Source organism: Anthonomus grandis, chromosome 3 (assembly GCF_022605725.1).
Source record: "Anthonomus grandis grandis chromosome 3, icAntGran1.3, whole genome shotgun sequence".
Lineage (NCBI taxonomy): Eukaryota > Metazoa > Arthropoda > Insecta > Coleoptera > Curculionidae > Anthonomus > Anthonomus grandis.
The window spans coordinates 35,986,109-36,004,655 of NC_065548.1; the positions used below are offsets into that span (position 1 = coordinate 35,986,109).

At 34.4% G+C, this 18,547-nt stretch overlaps 1 protein-coding gene across 1 annotated transcript in view; it reads right to left on the minus strand.

The window, feature by feature from the left end:
- The window catches only part of LOC126734464 (structural maintenance of chromosomes protein 2), a 105,996-nt gene that overhangs the window by 56,111 nt on the left and 31,338 nt on the right, over positions 1 to 18,547 (minus strand). Inside the window, exons 8-10 of the mRNA XM_050438107.1 lie at positions 11,109 to 11,255; positions 8,037 to 8,226; positions 2,040 to 2,113 (exon numbers count right to left, since the gene is read on the minus strand). Of these exons, the coding sequence (XP_050294064.1) occupies positions 2,040 to 2,113; positions 8,037 to 8,226; positions 11,109 to 11,255 (411 nt within the window). The remainder of the gene's footprint in view (positions 1 to 2,039; positions 2,114 to 8,036; positions 8,227 to 11,108; positions 11,256 to 18,547) is intronic.

The following is an 18,547-nucleotide window of genomic DNA, read 5'->3' on the forward strand; positions in this document are numbered from 1 at the left end:
TTCTTATATTTTTTTACATAACAATAAAAGTTTTTGATATTCACAAGCATTATTACTTTACAAAATATTCAAACTAGAAAAGGTAACCTCATTACAAAGAAAATAACAAAAGAAAAACATTGCAATAATTATGGCGAATACTGTACCTTATACGGCGATGATACCACATTATGGTGTCCATCAAATGAAGCACCAGAATTGTCAAATATTTACAAATTAAAGAGTGTTAAATTACCTTTTCTCACATGTGGGTGTTCCGTAAAACAGCCACTATCAAAAACATACTTTTTCGATCAGTGCAGCTTTGCATGAGAGAACCAAATGTTTTTTTTAAAAATGTGCATTTTGCGATAGCACTAATAAGAAATTCGAATTCTTGTGATTATCTTTCTTTTGTTGGATTTCACAGTTGCTAATGTTACGTCCATTCCGTAATTGCCTTTTTAATAAATGAGTTAATTAGTTCTGTATGTGATTTTAAAGTGGAAAATATAACTTGTGTGTTTGTGGATATGGAGTGGTGGTATGTTATGGAACATAGATTTATGGACCGACGTAGGTAAGATAGAAAAATTGGTAAGTTGAAAGAACAAAGCAGGCATAAGTTCTTATAGAATAGGTCGATTTTAGTTATTTTCTTTGTTTGTTTTACATGAACAAAACCATTCATGTCTGATAATTATCGACGTTTCGAGTCTAGTCATCGAAATGCTTGGCTGACATCGGAAACTCTTGACAAAATGATGGCATTTTCATTTGTGGAAAAAAGTCTTCACCTTTCCTAACCAGCTATTTATAAGACAGGTTCTCGTTCTCTTATGCAAAGACGACAGGTGAGGTATCCGTTATACATATACGCCAATTCTATTTGGCTGTTTTTCCTTGAATACCATGTTTTCGGTTTGAAGCCCTATAATTGTTCTCAGCTTCTTCTTTAGGTTAAGGTTGCAAAAGGTTAGATCTCTCCATTTTTTCGGTTACAGAAAACTTCTGTTCAGTGAATTTGAAAATGTGTGTTAATCCAGGTCCGAATTTCCCTGCGTGTGTTTCACTTCAGCATTCTGGATTGTTTGGTTATTTAACCACGAAGAATGAATTCATGTAATCTTGAAATATATTATATTATAATTCATGAAACCATGTAATCCGATTTCATTTTTAATATTTTGTACTCAGAGATTATCCGGATTCTTTCATATTCTTTCATATCAATTTGGCTGTTATGACTATAGCGGATGGGCTGCATCCGCTATAGTCCCAGTCTGGCTTTGGCGTGAACAATCAAATAAAGTGGTGGCAGGTCCCGTAGGATGCTGTTAAGCAGCTTCTATCTTGCTGTAGTGCTTTTGGCTACCACGCCAGAGCTGCAAAAATCATGACTGATAGGCCCATATTTGTTCATCCATTCGTATAACTAACATAAGAATGGTTTCTGACTGCTTGTTTTTTTATCTCAATATCGGTTGCAGCTTCTGCCGCCTGTTGGCCGAAGCCAGTTTAAGGGAAGCTGGTTTTCGATGCTTCTATGGGTAAATGTATGATATTTTTCTACTAGTTGCAGAACTCTTCTTCGTAAAAAGGAAGAACCAGTGCAGAAATCAGTCCATTATCAAAGCAGAAGATCCTACTTGTTAATTGTTATTTGTATTTCGATCGTTTTATATAAATTTTAATTAATATAATCTGAACTTAGAATTGATTTAGCTCTGTAATAATTAGTATTTGTTTCGTATTAACGTTATTTATAAATATAATTACTATGTGCCACTCCAGTCCAGGAGTAATCATAAATCGATCATTTAGCTCTAAAAATAAAACAAACATTGTCATTTAAAAGGCTAACTTTTTATCGACTGAACCTTCAAAAAACCAATGTATAAAAAGGCTAAGAAATGCATTAAAAATATTGAGGTAAAATATCAAAAAAAATTAAATGTTGAACTAATCTGCGACATTTTTTAGACAAGTTAGAGCTGCAGGACAATGTCGTATTTCTATTACCGAAAGAGGTACTGGAATGGAAAATTCATTATACTTACTTCAAATTTCTGAATATCAGAAACAATTTTTAAAATTGGATCACCTTTGATTTTTGCACCTCCACTAAGAGTACCTAAAATGAAAAGGCAATATTGTAAAATAAAGGAAAAGAAATGTTCAACAATAAAAGCTAAAGAAATAAATTTAATCACAGATACACGAATGAGAGATATTTCCATGCACAAAAATATCAAATGTCACCGGAGGATAAATTAGGCTTGAAGGCCAATCTTCAAATCCAAAATATTTTTAATTTCATTGTACGACGAGGTTACATTTTCCTCTGCCCTTGTAAATTTGTACACAATATCTGAGGTACTATTGCAATTTTATTTATACATTAGCTTCTATTCACGTAGCATATAAATACAGGATGAGTCTTCAGGGACCGCATCGATCGATTGTGAGAAAACTATTATTAGGAAAAATATAGTGGGTTGGGAAGGGCGGGAAGGCTTTTCTCCACAAATGAAAATGCCAATCTTTTGTCAAGAGTTATGCATTTCGGTGAGTTCACTCATCATCATCAGACTCTAAAATTTATTTTTTCTTTTTAGAGAAACGCATTAAAATAACAAACAGTAAGTTAAAATTAAAAGTTACAACAAAAATTAACAAAATTACAAATAATCGTCACAGTTTTAAGAAGTTTAAAAAAACCTTACCTAACACTACATAGCTGTAATGTTTACATGAAAAACAATAATGATAATAAAATCAACAAACAGTAAATGGCGCAACATGATAAAGGCGAATAGGCTCGAATTATTATTAAACGTCGACAGAGTACTATAGTAGCGCGGGGAGAAGAGGTTATTTAAAAAAAATGTAAATAAGTATTTCTTAAAAAGGATATTATTTATTTATTGGAAGTCGGAGGGTTGTGTGAAGTTAGTGAGTTAAAAAATAGATTGCTATCAAACTTAGTCTGTTCACTGACACAAACAAAATCTGGTGATTTTGTGGCTTTATTAATTTCGAGGATCTCTAAAAGGTCCAACCTTAATCCTTTCTGACAAACATGAAGAACCTCTGTCCCCGGTACGAACTATGTCTAGCCTCGATGATTGGCGAAAGGTGAAGAAGTATTATTTATAAACTTATTTACGTTATTTTCTATTAGTTTGGTATGTTTTTTACTCTAGTTTCAATTCTCCTTCCGCTTTGCCCGACACATTACAGTCAGGATGAGAACATTTGAGTCTGTAGACCCCTGATCTGTGGGTTGCAGGAATGTTATCTTTGGTGTTAACCAGGTGCTTAGATAAATTATTAGAAGTATGATAGCAAACACATAATTGGCTGGCTGAGGGTCTCAAAAAACTTTTGGTAGTTTGGCTGGATAATTTATCGAAATAAGTAATACTTCTATAAACGGAGGCTTTATTATCTGTACATAATAATTTTTTATTTAGGAATTTATTGAGGTGTTTAAAATAAATTTTATTAATGACATTGTCACCATATCCGTTGTTTTTGGAAATTTGAAATCTAGTTTTTAATTCTTTTTGGAAATTATTGGAAGAAAGAGAAATATTGAAAAGTCGGTGAAAAAATGAATTAAATGCTGCGAATTTTTGCTTGAAAGGATGGATAGAAGAAAAACGGATAAAATTGTCAGTTGCTGATGGCTTTCTATAAATGTCAAACTCCAATGAATCTGTATTAGATTCCTTGATCAATAAATCTAAATAGGGTAGGCGACCCTCACTCTCTTTTTTATAGGTAGATTTATTACACCTATGAACGGAATTAAGATGTTTTAAAAAATCTTGCTGATCTTTTTCAGAATCGGTGAAAATAGTGAAAACATCGTCCACGTACCTAAACCGAAATGTGATAAAACTTTTATATAAGTTGCTTTCTGATATTTTCTTTTCAATAAAAGACTTCTGCCAGAAAAGGTGACAACATTAGAACCCATGGCCAAACCTGTCTTCTGAGAATATAACTTTTCATTAATTTAGAAGTTTTGTTTTACACCGATATCTATAAGGGAACAATAATTTCTTATAGAAATTCCCCTGTATCAAAACTTTCTTTCTGGTTTTTAAACATTGATTTTACCCCAATTAACCTGCTTTTCCAACCCTTTTTCCTTAAAAAACTAATTTTAGCCTTTTCTTATATAACCTCTTCTCCCCGCGCTACTATAGTACTCTGTCGACGTTCAATAATAATTCGAGCTTATTCGCCTTTATCATTATTCAAATCATTGTTCAAACATCATAATTATTGTTTTTCATGTAAATATCACAGCTATGTAGACACAGCTAGTTAGGTAAGGTTTTTTAAAACTTCTTAAAACTTTGACGTTTATTTGTAATTTCATTAATTTTTGTTGTACCTTTTAATTTTAACTTACTGTTTGTTATTTTAATGCATTTCTCTGAAAAGAAAAAATAAATTTTTAGAGTCTGATGATGATGATGAGTGAACTCACCGAAATGCATAACTTTTGACAAAAGATTGGCATTTTCATTTGTAGTCTCCCGCCCTTCCCAACCCGCTATATTATAGCCACTCAACTTCAAGAATGGACTTCTACTTACAAATATTAGGAAATATCTAAAAATTTCACAATATACTAAAGTCGATGGGGACAACTCGGTTAAAATATTTACAAGTTGACGTCACGTCGCAGCCTACCGAGAGTAGGTATCAACTTCGTAATTTTAAAAGGAACAGCCTATGTATTAAGGTATTTTTGGATTCTACATTAAAATCTAAATACTTTTTGTGTATAATGTCCTGTATCTAAGTCTTTAAAATATTTATGTTTTTATGTCAAAAATTACATTTTCAAACTATACAATAATTATCAATTTTCCCTATAAGACATTCCTATAGGAATCCTGTATTTTGTTAGGGTTCCTTGTAGAGGAGAATCAATTATTATACACTTTATATTTAATTTCAATAAATATTAATACAGGGTCGTCAAAAAAGAAGAATAAAAATTAAATTTAATAAACCATCTAAGGTAAGGGTAACTTTATATAAAGATACCTGTTGCAAAAGTTAGTAGTCTTTGAAATATTTGCAATTTAATATTTTTCTATTGGAAGACTACTATACGTTATCTAAATGGTATAAATTGGCCATAACCGTAACATACGATAATATCGCATCTTAATCATTTGCAAATGGTCAATAATAAATTATGCTAATAAGATAAGTAATTTAATAATAAATAAATAAATTATACAGGGTGTTTCACTTTTTTGTAGCAGGACTTTAACAGTATTTAGAAAAATTAATTTTAAGGTAGGTTTCTCATATAAATATTGATCGTCAAACTTTTTGTTTCTGAGATACAGGGCGTCAAAGTTTCCCAAAAAAAAAAGTTTTTATTTTTTAATATCCGAACTATCAAAGATATTGAAATCAAAATTGGTATAAACAATTCTAGGATGAAGGGTCATAATCGTAAATAATGTCATGTTTCTACGTTGGCCAGTGGCGGAGATATGACTAATTAATAATGTTAATGTGACTAAAAAAGTAGCACGCCACTGGATTAAGTCGATTAAACGATCATTTCTAAATAGTGCATTTAATTGTAAACAAAAATGCCCTCTTGATATTTTTTCGTATCTGACTCCGTTTTCTCCTCAAATTGGGTTGTAAAAATCACTTAAGATTTGAAGATAAATTTATTTCAACCGTCTCTAATAAATCGCAACATAGAACAATACCACAAATACTTATAACTTATTTATAACAAACAACAGATTACAAGAACACAACAAACAATTAACAAATTTAAAGAAGGTGTTCGAAATGTGAACTATTTTCTGCAATACATAATTCACATCGATGAATAACCGAACGTGAAATGTTATTTAAAAATGGTACTATTTCATTAGAAGCAATCCTAATTCTATTTATAAGGTCATCCCTTGTTGGAACAGGTGTCGCACACTCTTTCTTTTAAAAATCCCCATACTGAAAAGTCTAAGGGGTTTAAGTCTGGGGATCGTGGAGGCCACGCTACTGGCCCTCCACGACCCATCCACCTTTCTGGATAATGGGTATCCAACCAGTTTCGCACAATTCTCCCATAATGCGCAGGACAACCGTCAAGCTGGAACCAACTCCGTCTCCTTAAATTTAAAGGAATATCTTCCCACATATTCGCATGCTCCCGTTCTAAAAATTCCAAGAAGGCTGCAGCATTTACCCGTGGTGGCAAAAAATATGGTCCAAAAAGTCGATTGTCATAAATACCAATCCAGACATTAACACTAAATTCATGCTGGAAGTTTCTTGGTCGAATTCCATGTGGATTTTCATGCGCCCAAATGTGCTGATTATGGAAATTGACCACTCCACGCCGAGTGAAGCACGACTCATCGCTCCACAACACGTTATTTAAAAAACCTGGAGTATTATTAGCTACATTAAGAATCCAACGACAAAATGCAGTTCTTTGTTCTTCATCTCCTGGTTGTAATCCCTGAACAGGCTGCAAATGATAAGGACGTCTATGATCCCGTCTTAACACTCGGTAAACACAGAAAGCTGAAATTCCTAAACCAGCAGAAACTCTTCTAATACTTGTTGTAGGATCTCTGTTGAACTCACGCAAAATTTGTTGCCTATTTCTCTCTATTCGAAAATTTACATTATTTTCATTTCCTCGTACATTGCCTAAACCATTCTCAATAATTTGTCGATGGACTCTTACAAATACAGAAGGATGTGGATGCCTTCTAATCGGATATCTGCGCATATATTCCCGGGCTGCTTCTGCGGAGTTTCCATTTGCAACCCCATAAATAAAGTGGATATCCGCTAACTCTTGATTTGAAAACATAAATGGCATTTTGACACAAAAACGCTAAGAAAAAATAAACAAATAACACTTTTTGAAAACGCAATTGCAATTTGACACGATAATACTAATATGACATTTACATTTTATGACACTGTTTTTATTTCATGGCACACTATTCAAATTATTAAAATAAATTAATATAAATAACATTTCACGTTCGGTTATTCGTCGATGTGAATTATGTATTGCAGAAAATGGTTTCACATTTCGAACACCTTCTTTAAATTTGTTAATTGTTTGTTGTGTTCTTGTGATCTGTTGTTTGTTATAAATAAGTTATAAGTATTTGTGGTATTGTTCTATGTTGCGATTTATTAGACGGTTGAAATAAATTTATCTTCAAATCTTAAGTGATTTTTACAAGTGATTTTTTGAGGAGAAAACGGAGTCAGATACGAAAAAATATCAAGAGGGCATTTTTGTTTACAATTAAATGCACGATTTAGAAATGATCGTTTAATCGACTTAATCCAGTGGCGTGCTACTTTTTTAGTCACATTAACATTATTAATTAGTCATATCTCCGCCACTGGCCAACGTAGAAACATGACATTATTTACGATTATGACCCTTCATCCTAGAATTGTTTATACCAATTTTGATTTCAATATCTTTGATAGTTCGGATATTAAAAAATAAAAACTTTTTTTTTTGGGAAACTTTGACGCCCTGTATCTCAGAAACAAAAAGTTTGACGATCAATATTTATATGAGAAACTTACCTTAAAATTAATTTTTCTAAATACTGTTAAAATCCTGCTACAAAAAAGTGAAACACCCTGTATAATAAATTATACACTGGTGCGATTAAATTACGGACCCGAAAAATATTTTAATTTATTTCAAGTGATAAACTTGCGACCCGATTTACGGAAAAACAAAAACCAGCAACCAATGACCTTGCCCATTCCCAAATTTTCTAGGACATCCTGTATAATAAAGTAATCTAACATATTATACAAATTGGTTCTCTATGTAGGTAATTTCAGATATCATCCATCTCAAATGGGTTGGCTGTGATATGTTTAGTGCATTGGTACAAGTATCTGTCTCGTCCCAGATCTGTGATTTAATTAATTATTTTCTGTACTGTATTTATTGTAAAATAGTTTTTAAAAATTTAATATTTGTATTATAAATATAGAGTTTAAATTACCAGCTGGATCAGTAGAGTCTCCATCTAACGTTACACATCTTTTTCGTATACGGTCATGAAAGGTCACTCGCTTGGCAATATTAATATCTTTGCAAATAAAAACGTTTCCATAAATAAATTCCATAGCCGGCTGTAGAGAAGGATCGTATTGTATGAGAGAGAGGGCTGGCTGACAGTTTTCTTTTCCCACCTAAAACAAGGAAGAATTTTATTTTTTTGAATGCTTCACGAAAGAGGCAATTTTCCTATAAAATTCCATGTGAAAGAAAAAACTCAAATTTCTTCTCGGCAGAAAAAAGTGTACTACCGACAGGAAATGGATCTTTAAATTCGTAAAAAATGTTGTCCAAAAAGCTTAAATTTTGCATATCATGAGTCTAAGTTACGAGCCTAGTACGTGATTTTATTAGTAATTTATGGAATATTGTTCGGGTGGACCATGACAAAAAACCAAGGAATCTGCGCAGTCAGATGGGGATTATTTGAATTATAGGAATATTAGAAATAACGGTAATATCTTTTAAACAGTTAGTTGGCTAGGGCGGGGAAGATGGAAGTGCGTTGTGACGGTGAATAAAAAATTACCGTTAGAGTAATATATAATGTGTTAACTCTCAATTTATTTATGTGATGTATTTAACTGAACGTCGGTACTGTGGGCACTGTGTCTCATTTTGAGCTTTCGTCTCGCAGTCGACGTTTCTAAGAGCTCAGATACAATACAAAATCTTTTTTTTTCATATAACATTGAAATGTATGAACTTTGTCAAGACAAAATTTAAGTAAAAATAAAACTATAAAATAAAAATAGGTGTATAATACTACAATTTATCCTACACGCACTACAATAATAACATATTGAACAAGGTAAAAACTAAATTGTGTCTGATGGTGATTTATAAATTACAAATCAAGAAATGAGTTTATGATATAAAAGCAGTTACTGATTCATTTTCCTTTACATATGTTTTAATTAAATTATTATTTTGATACTTTTATATTTGCAGAAAGTTCAGTAAAACATTTTAGTCTGCTAAACTGCTAACGAAAAGCTTGGTTTTATTAAGTCTTCTACTTTTTGTCGTCATCAAATTATTGCCATTACTTGCATAGTAATGATGATAATTGTTGTTTCCTCGAACAAAACGGTGGTTTTCATGTTCAAATATAATGAAATATTCAAAATAGGGTCTGCAAAAGCTGGTTTCAGATACCTTTGCCATATAACGTATTATCCGCTGTTAATAAAGAAATATTTTCTTCGCATGCGGGTATATATTTCAGAATTGAGCATAGTAGAAAATTCTTGATTTGACAATAGCATGGTACGCTCCTAAGATCTGAATTTCTATTAAAGTTGGCTTCGAATAGTGTTCTTCCCAGAAAATAACTACTCTAACAGGATGGCGAAAAATGTAATTGAATAAATGTTGTCTTGAAGATTTTTTATTTTTTACTTTAGAAGCCAATATTTGCAATATACTGTAACGCAATTCAGGGACAAACTCCTGCCCAGAATATACGTATGCCAGAAATTATAATAAGATTTAAGGGGAAAGAAGTAGTACTGCACACTATAACTTATGCTGCATTAACGTTTTGGCCAAAAACCCTGTAAGAGCAAGGCTAAGTTAAGCAAAATACAAAGGCTCCTACATCAAAGCTGGTTTGGGAATGCCTCAGAGAACTGAAAACCTAAGAGACCGGAACTCAGGTTTAGATGGGTTCCGGGACATACAGGTATTCCAGGAAAAGAAAAGGCCGATGAACTTGCAAGAAAAGGCTCTACGGCACCTTAGATCGGACCAGAAGCTGCACTGGGAGTGCCAAGGAGCACACTCCGCAGTGAGATCAGGGACTAGGTGGAAAAAAAACATCAAGCTTACTGGACAGAAATGAGACAGCTGAAGAGAGAAAACATGTTTATGAATTTTGAAATACACAAAAAAATGACTAGACATCTCCTTACGTTTGGGAGGAAAAAACTCAAAGAATACTTATAGGTATCAGAACGGGTCACATGGCCATTAAAGAAGATGTGAACAGAATTGGAGTGTATAATGGAGACCTTAATTGCCGATTATGCGAAAAGGAACCAGAATCAGTCCGACATATAATTTGCAATTGCGAGGCCTTGTGCGTCAAAAGGCAACAAATATTTGGGAGAGACACACTAGATCCAGAAGCATTAGGTACCACAGCAGCGAAAGGCCTGTACCGGCTGGTACAGGGCAGCGAGGTTCTAGGCTGGGTAGTATAGATGTATATCGGAGTGAGCACAATAAGCCTTTAGGCTGAGGTGTATTATTAAGTACAAAATATCAACAAATCAGGACAAAAATTATGAGAATAATGATATATCATTAATGTATCTGGCACTGGCAGATCTTCTACTAACTGATTTGGAGTCTAGATTAAAATTGTTAGCTATTTCAATAGAGGTTTATCAGTGCTCTCTTGTTTCCCTATATTTTTATTGTAATGAACTTACATAATGACACAGGGCTCTTGCCATTAAAAACCTTAGACATAATACGCCACCACACCTTTAAGTTATCAGAATTTTGAATTTTGTTTTAATATAATAGTTTTTTCTTTGAATTTTTTTCTAGACTCTTACTTCGCTTGTGACCCAAGCATTATAGCGTTGATATTAGTACCTTAATTTTATAAGAAAAATATTATTAATATGATTTCGTAAGATATGGAAAAGCAATCAAACTTTTTATCTATTATATATATATATATATATATATATATATATATATATATATATATATATATATATATATATTTATGTTCTGACTTTTAAGTTAGCACAAATAACTACACACAAACAAATTATAGCCATTTTAAAACATCAGAAGTGAAGAGAAGTGAAGCGCCCTCTAATAATTAAAATAAAAGTTGTACATATTCGGAAAAGCAACAATTTTAAACTAGGGTAAAATGCTTCAAAATTCACTTATTTTGATATTCATTAAAAAATCAGTTTTTCGAAAAAAAAATTAAAGAAGTACATCTTTATATTAGTTAACTACTTGTCATATTAACTAATAATTAAATACTCACCAGGCTTTGAGCAAATCGAACCGTTTCTTGGTCCATTTTTCGTGCTGATATTTTATTTAAAGGAATAAACGTTGTTCTCGTTTGTAGATCTCCTTTCTGAAGGAGTTTTTTGCTGGTTACATCAGTATCAACAACAACATTGTATAACTAAAAAGGAGAAAAATTAATTGAAAAATCTAAATTATTTAAAAATACCTTTAAATATAGAAGTAAATAATAATCCCCAAATAGGATCTAACATCACCTATAATTTGAACGGTATTCATATAGAAAGCTGATATTTTCGCTATTTAACTCAAACAACAGTATTTTTTTTAAATGTATTGTTTATTTCATATATGGGTAAAAATATTCAAGGTTCTGGAATTATTTAATGAAGCTTTCAAAAGCACATTCACAGCGTTTTTTTTTTCACAGCAGAGATAAAGAAATGTTACCAAGTAAACATCAAAAGTAACAAACCTCCTGCAGTCTTAATTCGATTTGTACGACACACGACGAGATTATCTGTCTATTACTTAATATAAATCAGATATCCTTTGGGGTTGGGAGGGCTTGCTCAGTGCCAATCGGGGTAATATTGAACGGCATTTAAGCGGGTCCCCTGGGAGCGACGTGTTACACACCGGTCTGTCAAGACTGCGGGGTACCCTCTGATAAACGTCCTGGGTATGCGAGCCATGCAAGCATCCTTCACGCGATAACCCTGTTCAAACTGAACTCTGCGCCTCTAGACTGTTGACAATCTCCTTGGTGGCAGCGATTGCAGCTGTGGGACTAAGAACGCACTCTACTTTTACTGTGCTTGGGTGTGATTCTGGTTTTTCTACTATCCGCTATCGGTCAATCTGACCACAGTTCTAGGTTTCCTTTCTCTAACACTGCGCTGTCTTCCTCTTTCTGTCTTCCCTTAAGGGGGGGGTGAGCGTGGCACCCCTGGAGAATGTAAGAACCCAGAGTTGGTCCAACAACCCTCAGGAAGAAACTTAACGGGGCGCAACGCAAACGCCTAGTTAAGCTTAGGGCCGAAGGAGGTATGTCGTAGTACAGGGCAGTCGCTAGTGACACCCTAGTTGAGATGCGAGCTGAGCACCCGGGGAGTATTCTACTCGCTGGTAAGCTGACTGCTCTCCAAAGAACGATACTTTTACGAAGACGGTTCAATCTATGCCTGAGGGTGGCCCACAAGTGAGGTTTCACGGAGGCTCGCACATTTCCGCCTGCCTACAACTCTTGAAGAGACTGCAAAGACTCTTCAGCCTTGCAAGGGAGCTAGGCTCAGGTTCCTGATCGGGTCAAACCTGGACCTTTGCTGTCTACGACACATCCATGGGGACACTGAGGTCAGTTGACTTTGTTTTCGACAAAAACGTTCTTTGGCTTCGGTCATGTGCGGTTCCTTTCGCGGACCAAGGCGTCCCAAAAATGAAGAGCTAAAGACCTGGGCGACAAGACGCTTATAACGGCCTCAGCTCCCTGGACACTCACCCACAGGGAAAGTTAGCTCCAACCCAAAAAAATAATGCCTTGAAGCAGCAATTTCCCTCAGAAAAGGGCAAACACACTCTGGGCAAGACGGTGCCCAAAAAAGGGTAAAAAGGGTTGAGAAGAAGAGGACAATAACAATTGCCCTCTAAAATAACCACCTCGTATACCGCCCAAAGGGGGCGGACCTGTGGTATGTAAAGAGCCTAAGACAAGTGACAGAGGAACTGCTAAAAAAATTGCTACACCTCGCTTTAAAGTACTACAAGCCAATCTGCAGCATGCTAAGGCTGCAAGCACTGTCCTGGTAAAAATTTTCCTAAAAATCGACATTGCCCTTATTCAGGAATGGGTATAACCACTGGCAAAGTAATCGAACCACCCCTTGGCAGAAATCCCAAAGTGTGTATGCTTATCAGGAATAATATTAAATATTTTACTCTCTCTGAGATCTCTGCGATATAGACACCATAGCGACCCACGTCTTCCTCCCGGGTAGTGCGAAGGCAATCATACGCTCTGCATACTTCGCGGGCGATCCAGCGTTATCGGTGCCATCATGCTCATATCACAGACACATAGGGTTTTACATTGCTATTGGTAACAGACCCATAGCTGAGTACAGGAACGTGAGAAGTACTGACTGGGCCGGAAATAAATTGACCCTACAGAGGCATTTACTATCCTGGGACAAAACTATAAAGAATCATGCCATAAACCGTGCCAAAACCAGTAACAACTGGGAGCTATATTGTAGGGCGTTAACCGACTACAATAGGGCTATACGTAAAGCTAAGTCGGATTTATAGAGAAGGTTCTGCGAGGACCTCATGAAACGCCTTGCAGCGCAAGGATCTACAAAGTGCTCTCAAGGGGACCTGAACAGGAGCTAGGGTCGATAAAACGCCTCGATGGCACTTTCACACAAACCAGACGAGAGACGCTTGAAGTCCTGGTACAAACACACTTTCCCGGATCCGAATTGCTTTATCAGGATAAAACGTTCCAAAACCCCGGCGACTATCCAAAGAATACAGGCTTTTTAACCAAAACATAATTTCGCCTAGTGCGGTTAAAGCTGCTATTAAATTATTTCAGCCCTTTAAATCACCAGGAGAGGACGGAATCTATCCAACACTTCTTTAAGTTAGGCTGGATTTACTTTTACCCCACCAGTTAGCACTACTAGTCTAGCATGGGGGAAGATTTCAACGTGCTGGAAAGCCACCAACGTAAGCCGGGGACCAATTGCCGAGGCATCTTCGCTCAGGCTAATAATCCTGACATCCTTTCTGTTGAAAACCCTGGAAAAGGTCATTGATGGACACATCAGAATTGTGGTGCCAGAGAAACGCCCGCTCAATGACCACCAATACGTAAATTAACAGACTTAACTCACAACAACCTTGTAACGAGCATCAGTAACTCTCTGAGTTACTAACCGAGCATCAGTAACTCGAACTCAAACCGCAAATCCTAAGGGGTGATGAAACCATCCAATTTGCAACGGAGGCAAAATATATTGGTATAACCCTAGAGAGAACGCTTAGTTGGAACTCGCACCTTGAGAAAAACAATAAAGACAGCACAACTATCAAGCAAAGCAACACAACAACTGGCCAAAACAAAACCTAACAGCCTTCAAAGGCAGGTTTGCTTGCTCGTTACAGGGGGCCATGGAAGTATTACTTGGACAGACCCCTTGTATGAGAGGGAGACAAGGTACCCCATTCACAACAAACACCTAACCAGATATCGTTGAATAAGGAAATAATTCGTAAAATATTTCGCCTATATTTTCTAAAATTATTAATACTAAAAGTTCACAACACTTTGCACCAAAAACTGCTTGCTGCAAAACACTTTGTCACCTTTATATAGAGGGCTATTCACGACATACGAGACGGAATATTTCGGCTAACCACAGAATAAAAAAAAATATAAAAATTGGAAATATCAGAGGAGTTCCAGAAGTATCTTTTAAAATTATTTTCATAACATACAGCGTGTCTGGCAGAATTATATCAAAGTTATGTTTTTTTTTAATGGAGCTTTCTGTATATTAATTGATTTTTGGATTCTACATAGGAAATAAAGGTAGGTGTTAGGTTAGGTAGGTTTCTTTTACTATATTTGCACTGAGGAGCACTAAATCATCAAATTTTACATTTAATTTGTAAAAAAGCTACTATTTTATACAGGACGTTCAAAAATTAGATTTAAATTATTATAGAGAAGGCGATAAGTTGCTTAATTTAAATGAAACCCCTGTATTTTAAATTTCTAATAAGTGTGACAATGAATTATTTTTCGAATTTACTAAGGACTGCCTATATCTAAACTTTACACAAACATTTTTATGAAAATTACATTTTTCAAAATAAATGTTGATTTTTTTCCTATTTATTCAATACTCACTGAGTAGGCGATGACAGGTTGGCAAATCATGTTCATAATTTATTTGTCAGTTACTTAAATGCCTTTTTGAAGTCCTCATTTAATAATTAAGGCTTTTTTAACAGTTTTATTTACTTAAATCACTTTATTGAAAATTAAAATTTACCCTAGAGAAAACCTGACATGGTATTTATTCTTGGTGAATGTCTGTAAAATAGCTTGTTAGCATATCGTGTCTACATTGGAAGGTTTCCCGATAGAAATCATATAAATAAGACCGCTTTTGAAAGACTGTTTGTCAATTTAAAGAAACTGGAAGTGTTGAGTACAAGACAGATCCTAAAAAAAAGAAAACCCATAACGGAAAATAAAGATATTGAGTTGGCCGTTATTGCTGAAATTGTCGACGATCCTCATATCAGGTAAAACCATATTGCAGAAAATCATAACATTAGTCAAGCAAGTGTTTCTAGGGTACTAAATCGAAATCCCTTTCATCCCTATAAATTTTATCATCTCCAAGAACTTTTGGGAAATGATTTTAATAGAAGAGTTGAATTTTGTATATGAGTCTTGAATAAGGTTGAATGATGAATGGATTTTTTCCAATAATAGTTTTTTTTCACAGACATAATTTCATCATTACTCCGATTTCAATTTGCATGCGTTTAGAGCAGTTCATATAATCATCATAAAACATAAATGGTCACAAATCATAAATCAACCCAACCCAACCAATCATCCTAATCCAATCAGTCCAATCATCATAAATCATCTGTTTTTATATATAATGAGAGGAATAATATTTGGCTTCAAATGGATGGAGCACTGCCACATTTCCACTGTGGGCAATTTTTAAATAATATACCGATGGATAGAAAGGGATAGGATGCTACCGAAGGTCTCTAAGATCCCCGAATTTAACAGCTCCGGATTTTTTTCTTACTGGCATATGTGAAACATTTTGTTTTTAAGTTACCCCCGATCACACCAGAAAATATGAAAGAGCAGATAACAGACGCTTTTCAAAGTATTACTTCACAAATGCTGTCAAAAGTCATTGTAAATTTTGGAAAGGGGGTGTTATCATTTTGAGCATATTCTGTAATTGTTATTTTTTTTTCTTAAGTATAATGTATTATAATGGTCAGTTAAATAGATACATTGTTAATACAGTCTTAATTTTTATCTATTGCTAATGTATTGTGTTGCATGTTGTAATCAATTATAATCAAGTGTCTAATTTCAACTTAGCATGTCATTCTATCTTAAAAGCTGGAACTATTTAAACTTAAACTTGATTACCCACATAAATTAGTTACTTTTACATACAAAAAATTAATAAAATAATAGAAAAATTACAAGAAAATAATAGGTATGCCATTTGTTATCGCCTAATATGAAATATTAAGGTATAAGTTTTAAAAAACTCCTCATTTTAAATATTGCTATTTTATATAATAATAATAATAATAATAATAATAATAATAATAATAATAATAATAATAATAATAATAATAATAATAATAATAATAATAATAATAATAATAATAATAATAATAATAATAATAATAATAATAATAATAATAATAATAATAATAATAATAATAATAATAATAATAATAATAATAATAATAAGCATTATTTCCAACAGGTTACATATACCCAGTTACAGGAGAATCAATTAAATATATAAATGTACAAGTACGAATGCATGAACTGTATTAGATTCATGCAACTAAACTAAAAGATTTGCTATATAATAAAAAAAGTAGTGAGTTTGAGAAAATAAATAATAAAAAATCAACACTAAATTAGGATAAGAATCAATAATTAATTTAAATCAAAAGAGCAGAAAAAAAATGAGTAAATAAATGTATTCAAATTAAAAACTAAATAACTAAAAACTAAATAACCTAGCCTCCCCCACCGACCATACGCAGGTGACTCAAAATAAGTGCCCAAATTGTCATGGTGAATGTCACAAGAATCAGCAATAGTGTTAAAGTTTTGACACATAAAGTGAATAGGACTCTGGTACAGAATGTTGGACCTGGCTGTGTCCAAGTTAAAAGCTGGACACTGTCTAGATCCTGGGCGTGGTATATGAAAGCAAATCCTTTGCAAAAGGATGGGCAGTCAATTTTATGGTTAAGTAAATTAAACAAGAATTTCACCGAATGCGAATGCTCAGCATGCATTTCTTTCCTCTTCGCAAGTGACTGTTCAGTATATCCAGAGAGCAGCAGGTTATGGTTAAAACCTTTTGGAGGATAGACTCCATCATCCTTAAATGCCAAACATTTAAAGGAATCGCCGTTGGACTGATTGTAATAGGTGAATGTGCTGGTTGTAAATGGGAGACCAAATGAGATCTAACAAATGCATAGTAGAGAGTTTTGGCAGTGGCAGTGTTCGAAAAAAGTTTGTAATTTCTAATAATAAAGCCCAGCATGCGAGTAGCTCTAGAAACAGTATCTTCGATGTGAGGGATAAAAGAAAATTTTTGGTCAAAGGTGACTCCAAGATCCTTAAAACAGGTAGACCTTGCCAGAGACTCTCCATTAACTGAGTAATTAAAAACAACTGGACTTTTGATTCGAAAGTAGCTGGCCACATTACACTTGGAAACAATAAGGTTAAGCCGGTTCAAAGTGCACCAATGGTGTACAGTATTGATGTTCTCTTGCAGTTGACCACAATCTGCTATAGAGTCAATCCTATGGAAAAGCTTTAGGTCATCAGCATATGCTAACCAAGAGCAATTGAGGGTGGAGATCAAGTCATTAGCGAAAACCCCCTTAAAGAGAAGGGGGCCCAAGTTAGAGCCCTGAGGAACTCCAAAGGTGGGTGAAAAACAAGCAGATCTAAAGCCTTCGACCACTACAAACTGAGAGCGGTCAACTAAATAGGAGTTAAGGAGCTTTATCAAGCGATTGGAGAATCCAAACTGGCGTTCAAGCTTATTTAATAGGATGAAGTGGTCAATCTGGTCAAAAGCCTTTTGAAAGTCTGAGTAGATAACATCGATTTGACCTCTATCATTAAGTGCTTCGCACACAAACTGAGAGAAGAATGCTAGGTTTGTAGTACATGAGCGGCCAGAAACAAAGCCATGTTGATCGTTGGCCAGCATGGACTTAACATTGGGAAAAATTAATTTATAAAGAGCTAACTCGAATAACTTTGAGAAATTGCACAGAATGGATATAGGGCGGTAATTCTCTATTGTCCCAGCATCGCCCTTTTTAAAGATAGGGCAAACTTTGGCTTGCTTCCAGATATTGGGAAAAATACCTGTGTTAAGAATCAGATTAAAAATGTGGAGCAGAGGGTCTGTAAGTGCAATAGAGCAGTCCTTAGCTAAAAAACTAGGAATTAGATCTGGGCCAGAGGTCATTTTGCTTTTGAGACACTTGCTTGCCATTATAATGTCGGTAGCCGCGAGCGCGACGACGTCTATGCAAGTTAAGGGAGGTTCAGAGACGACAGGATGATCGCTGGGAAGTGAGTTCGTGTATACACTCCTGAAATAATCTCCAAAAGCGGACACAATG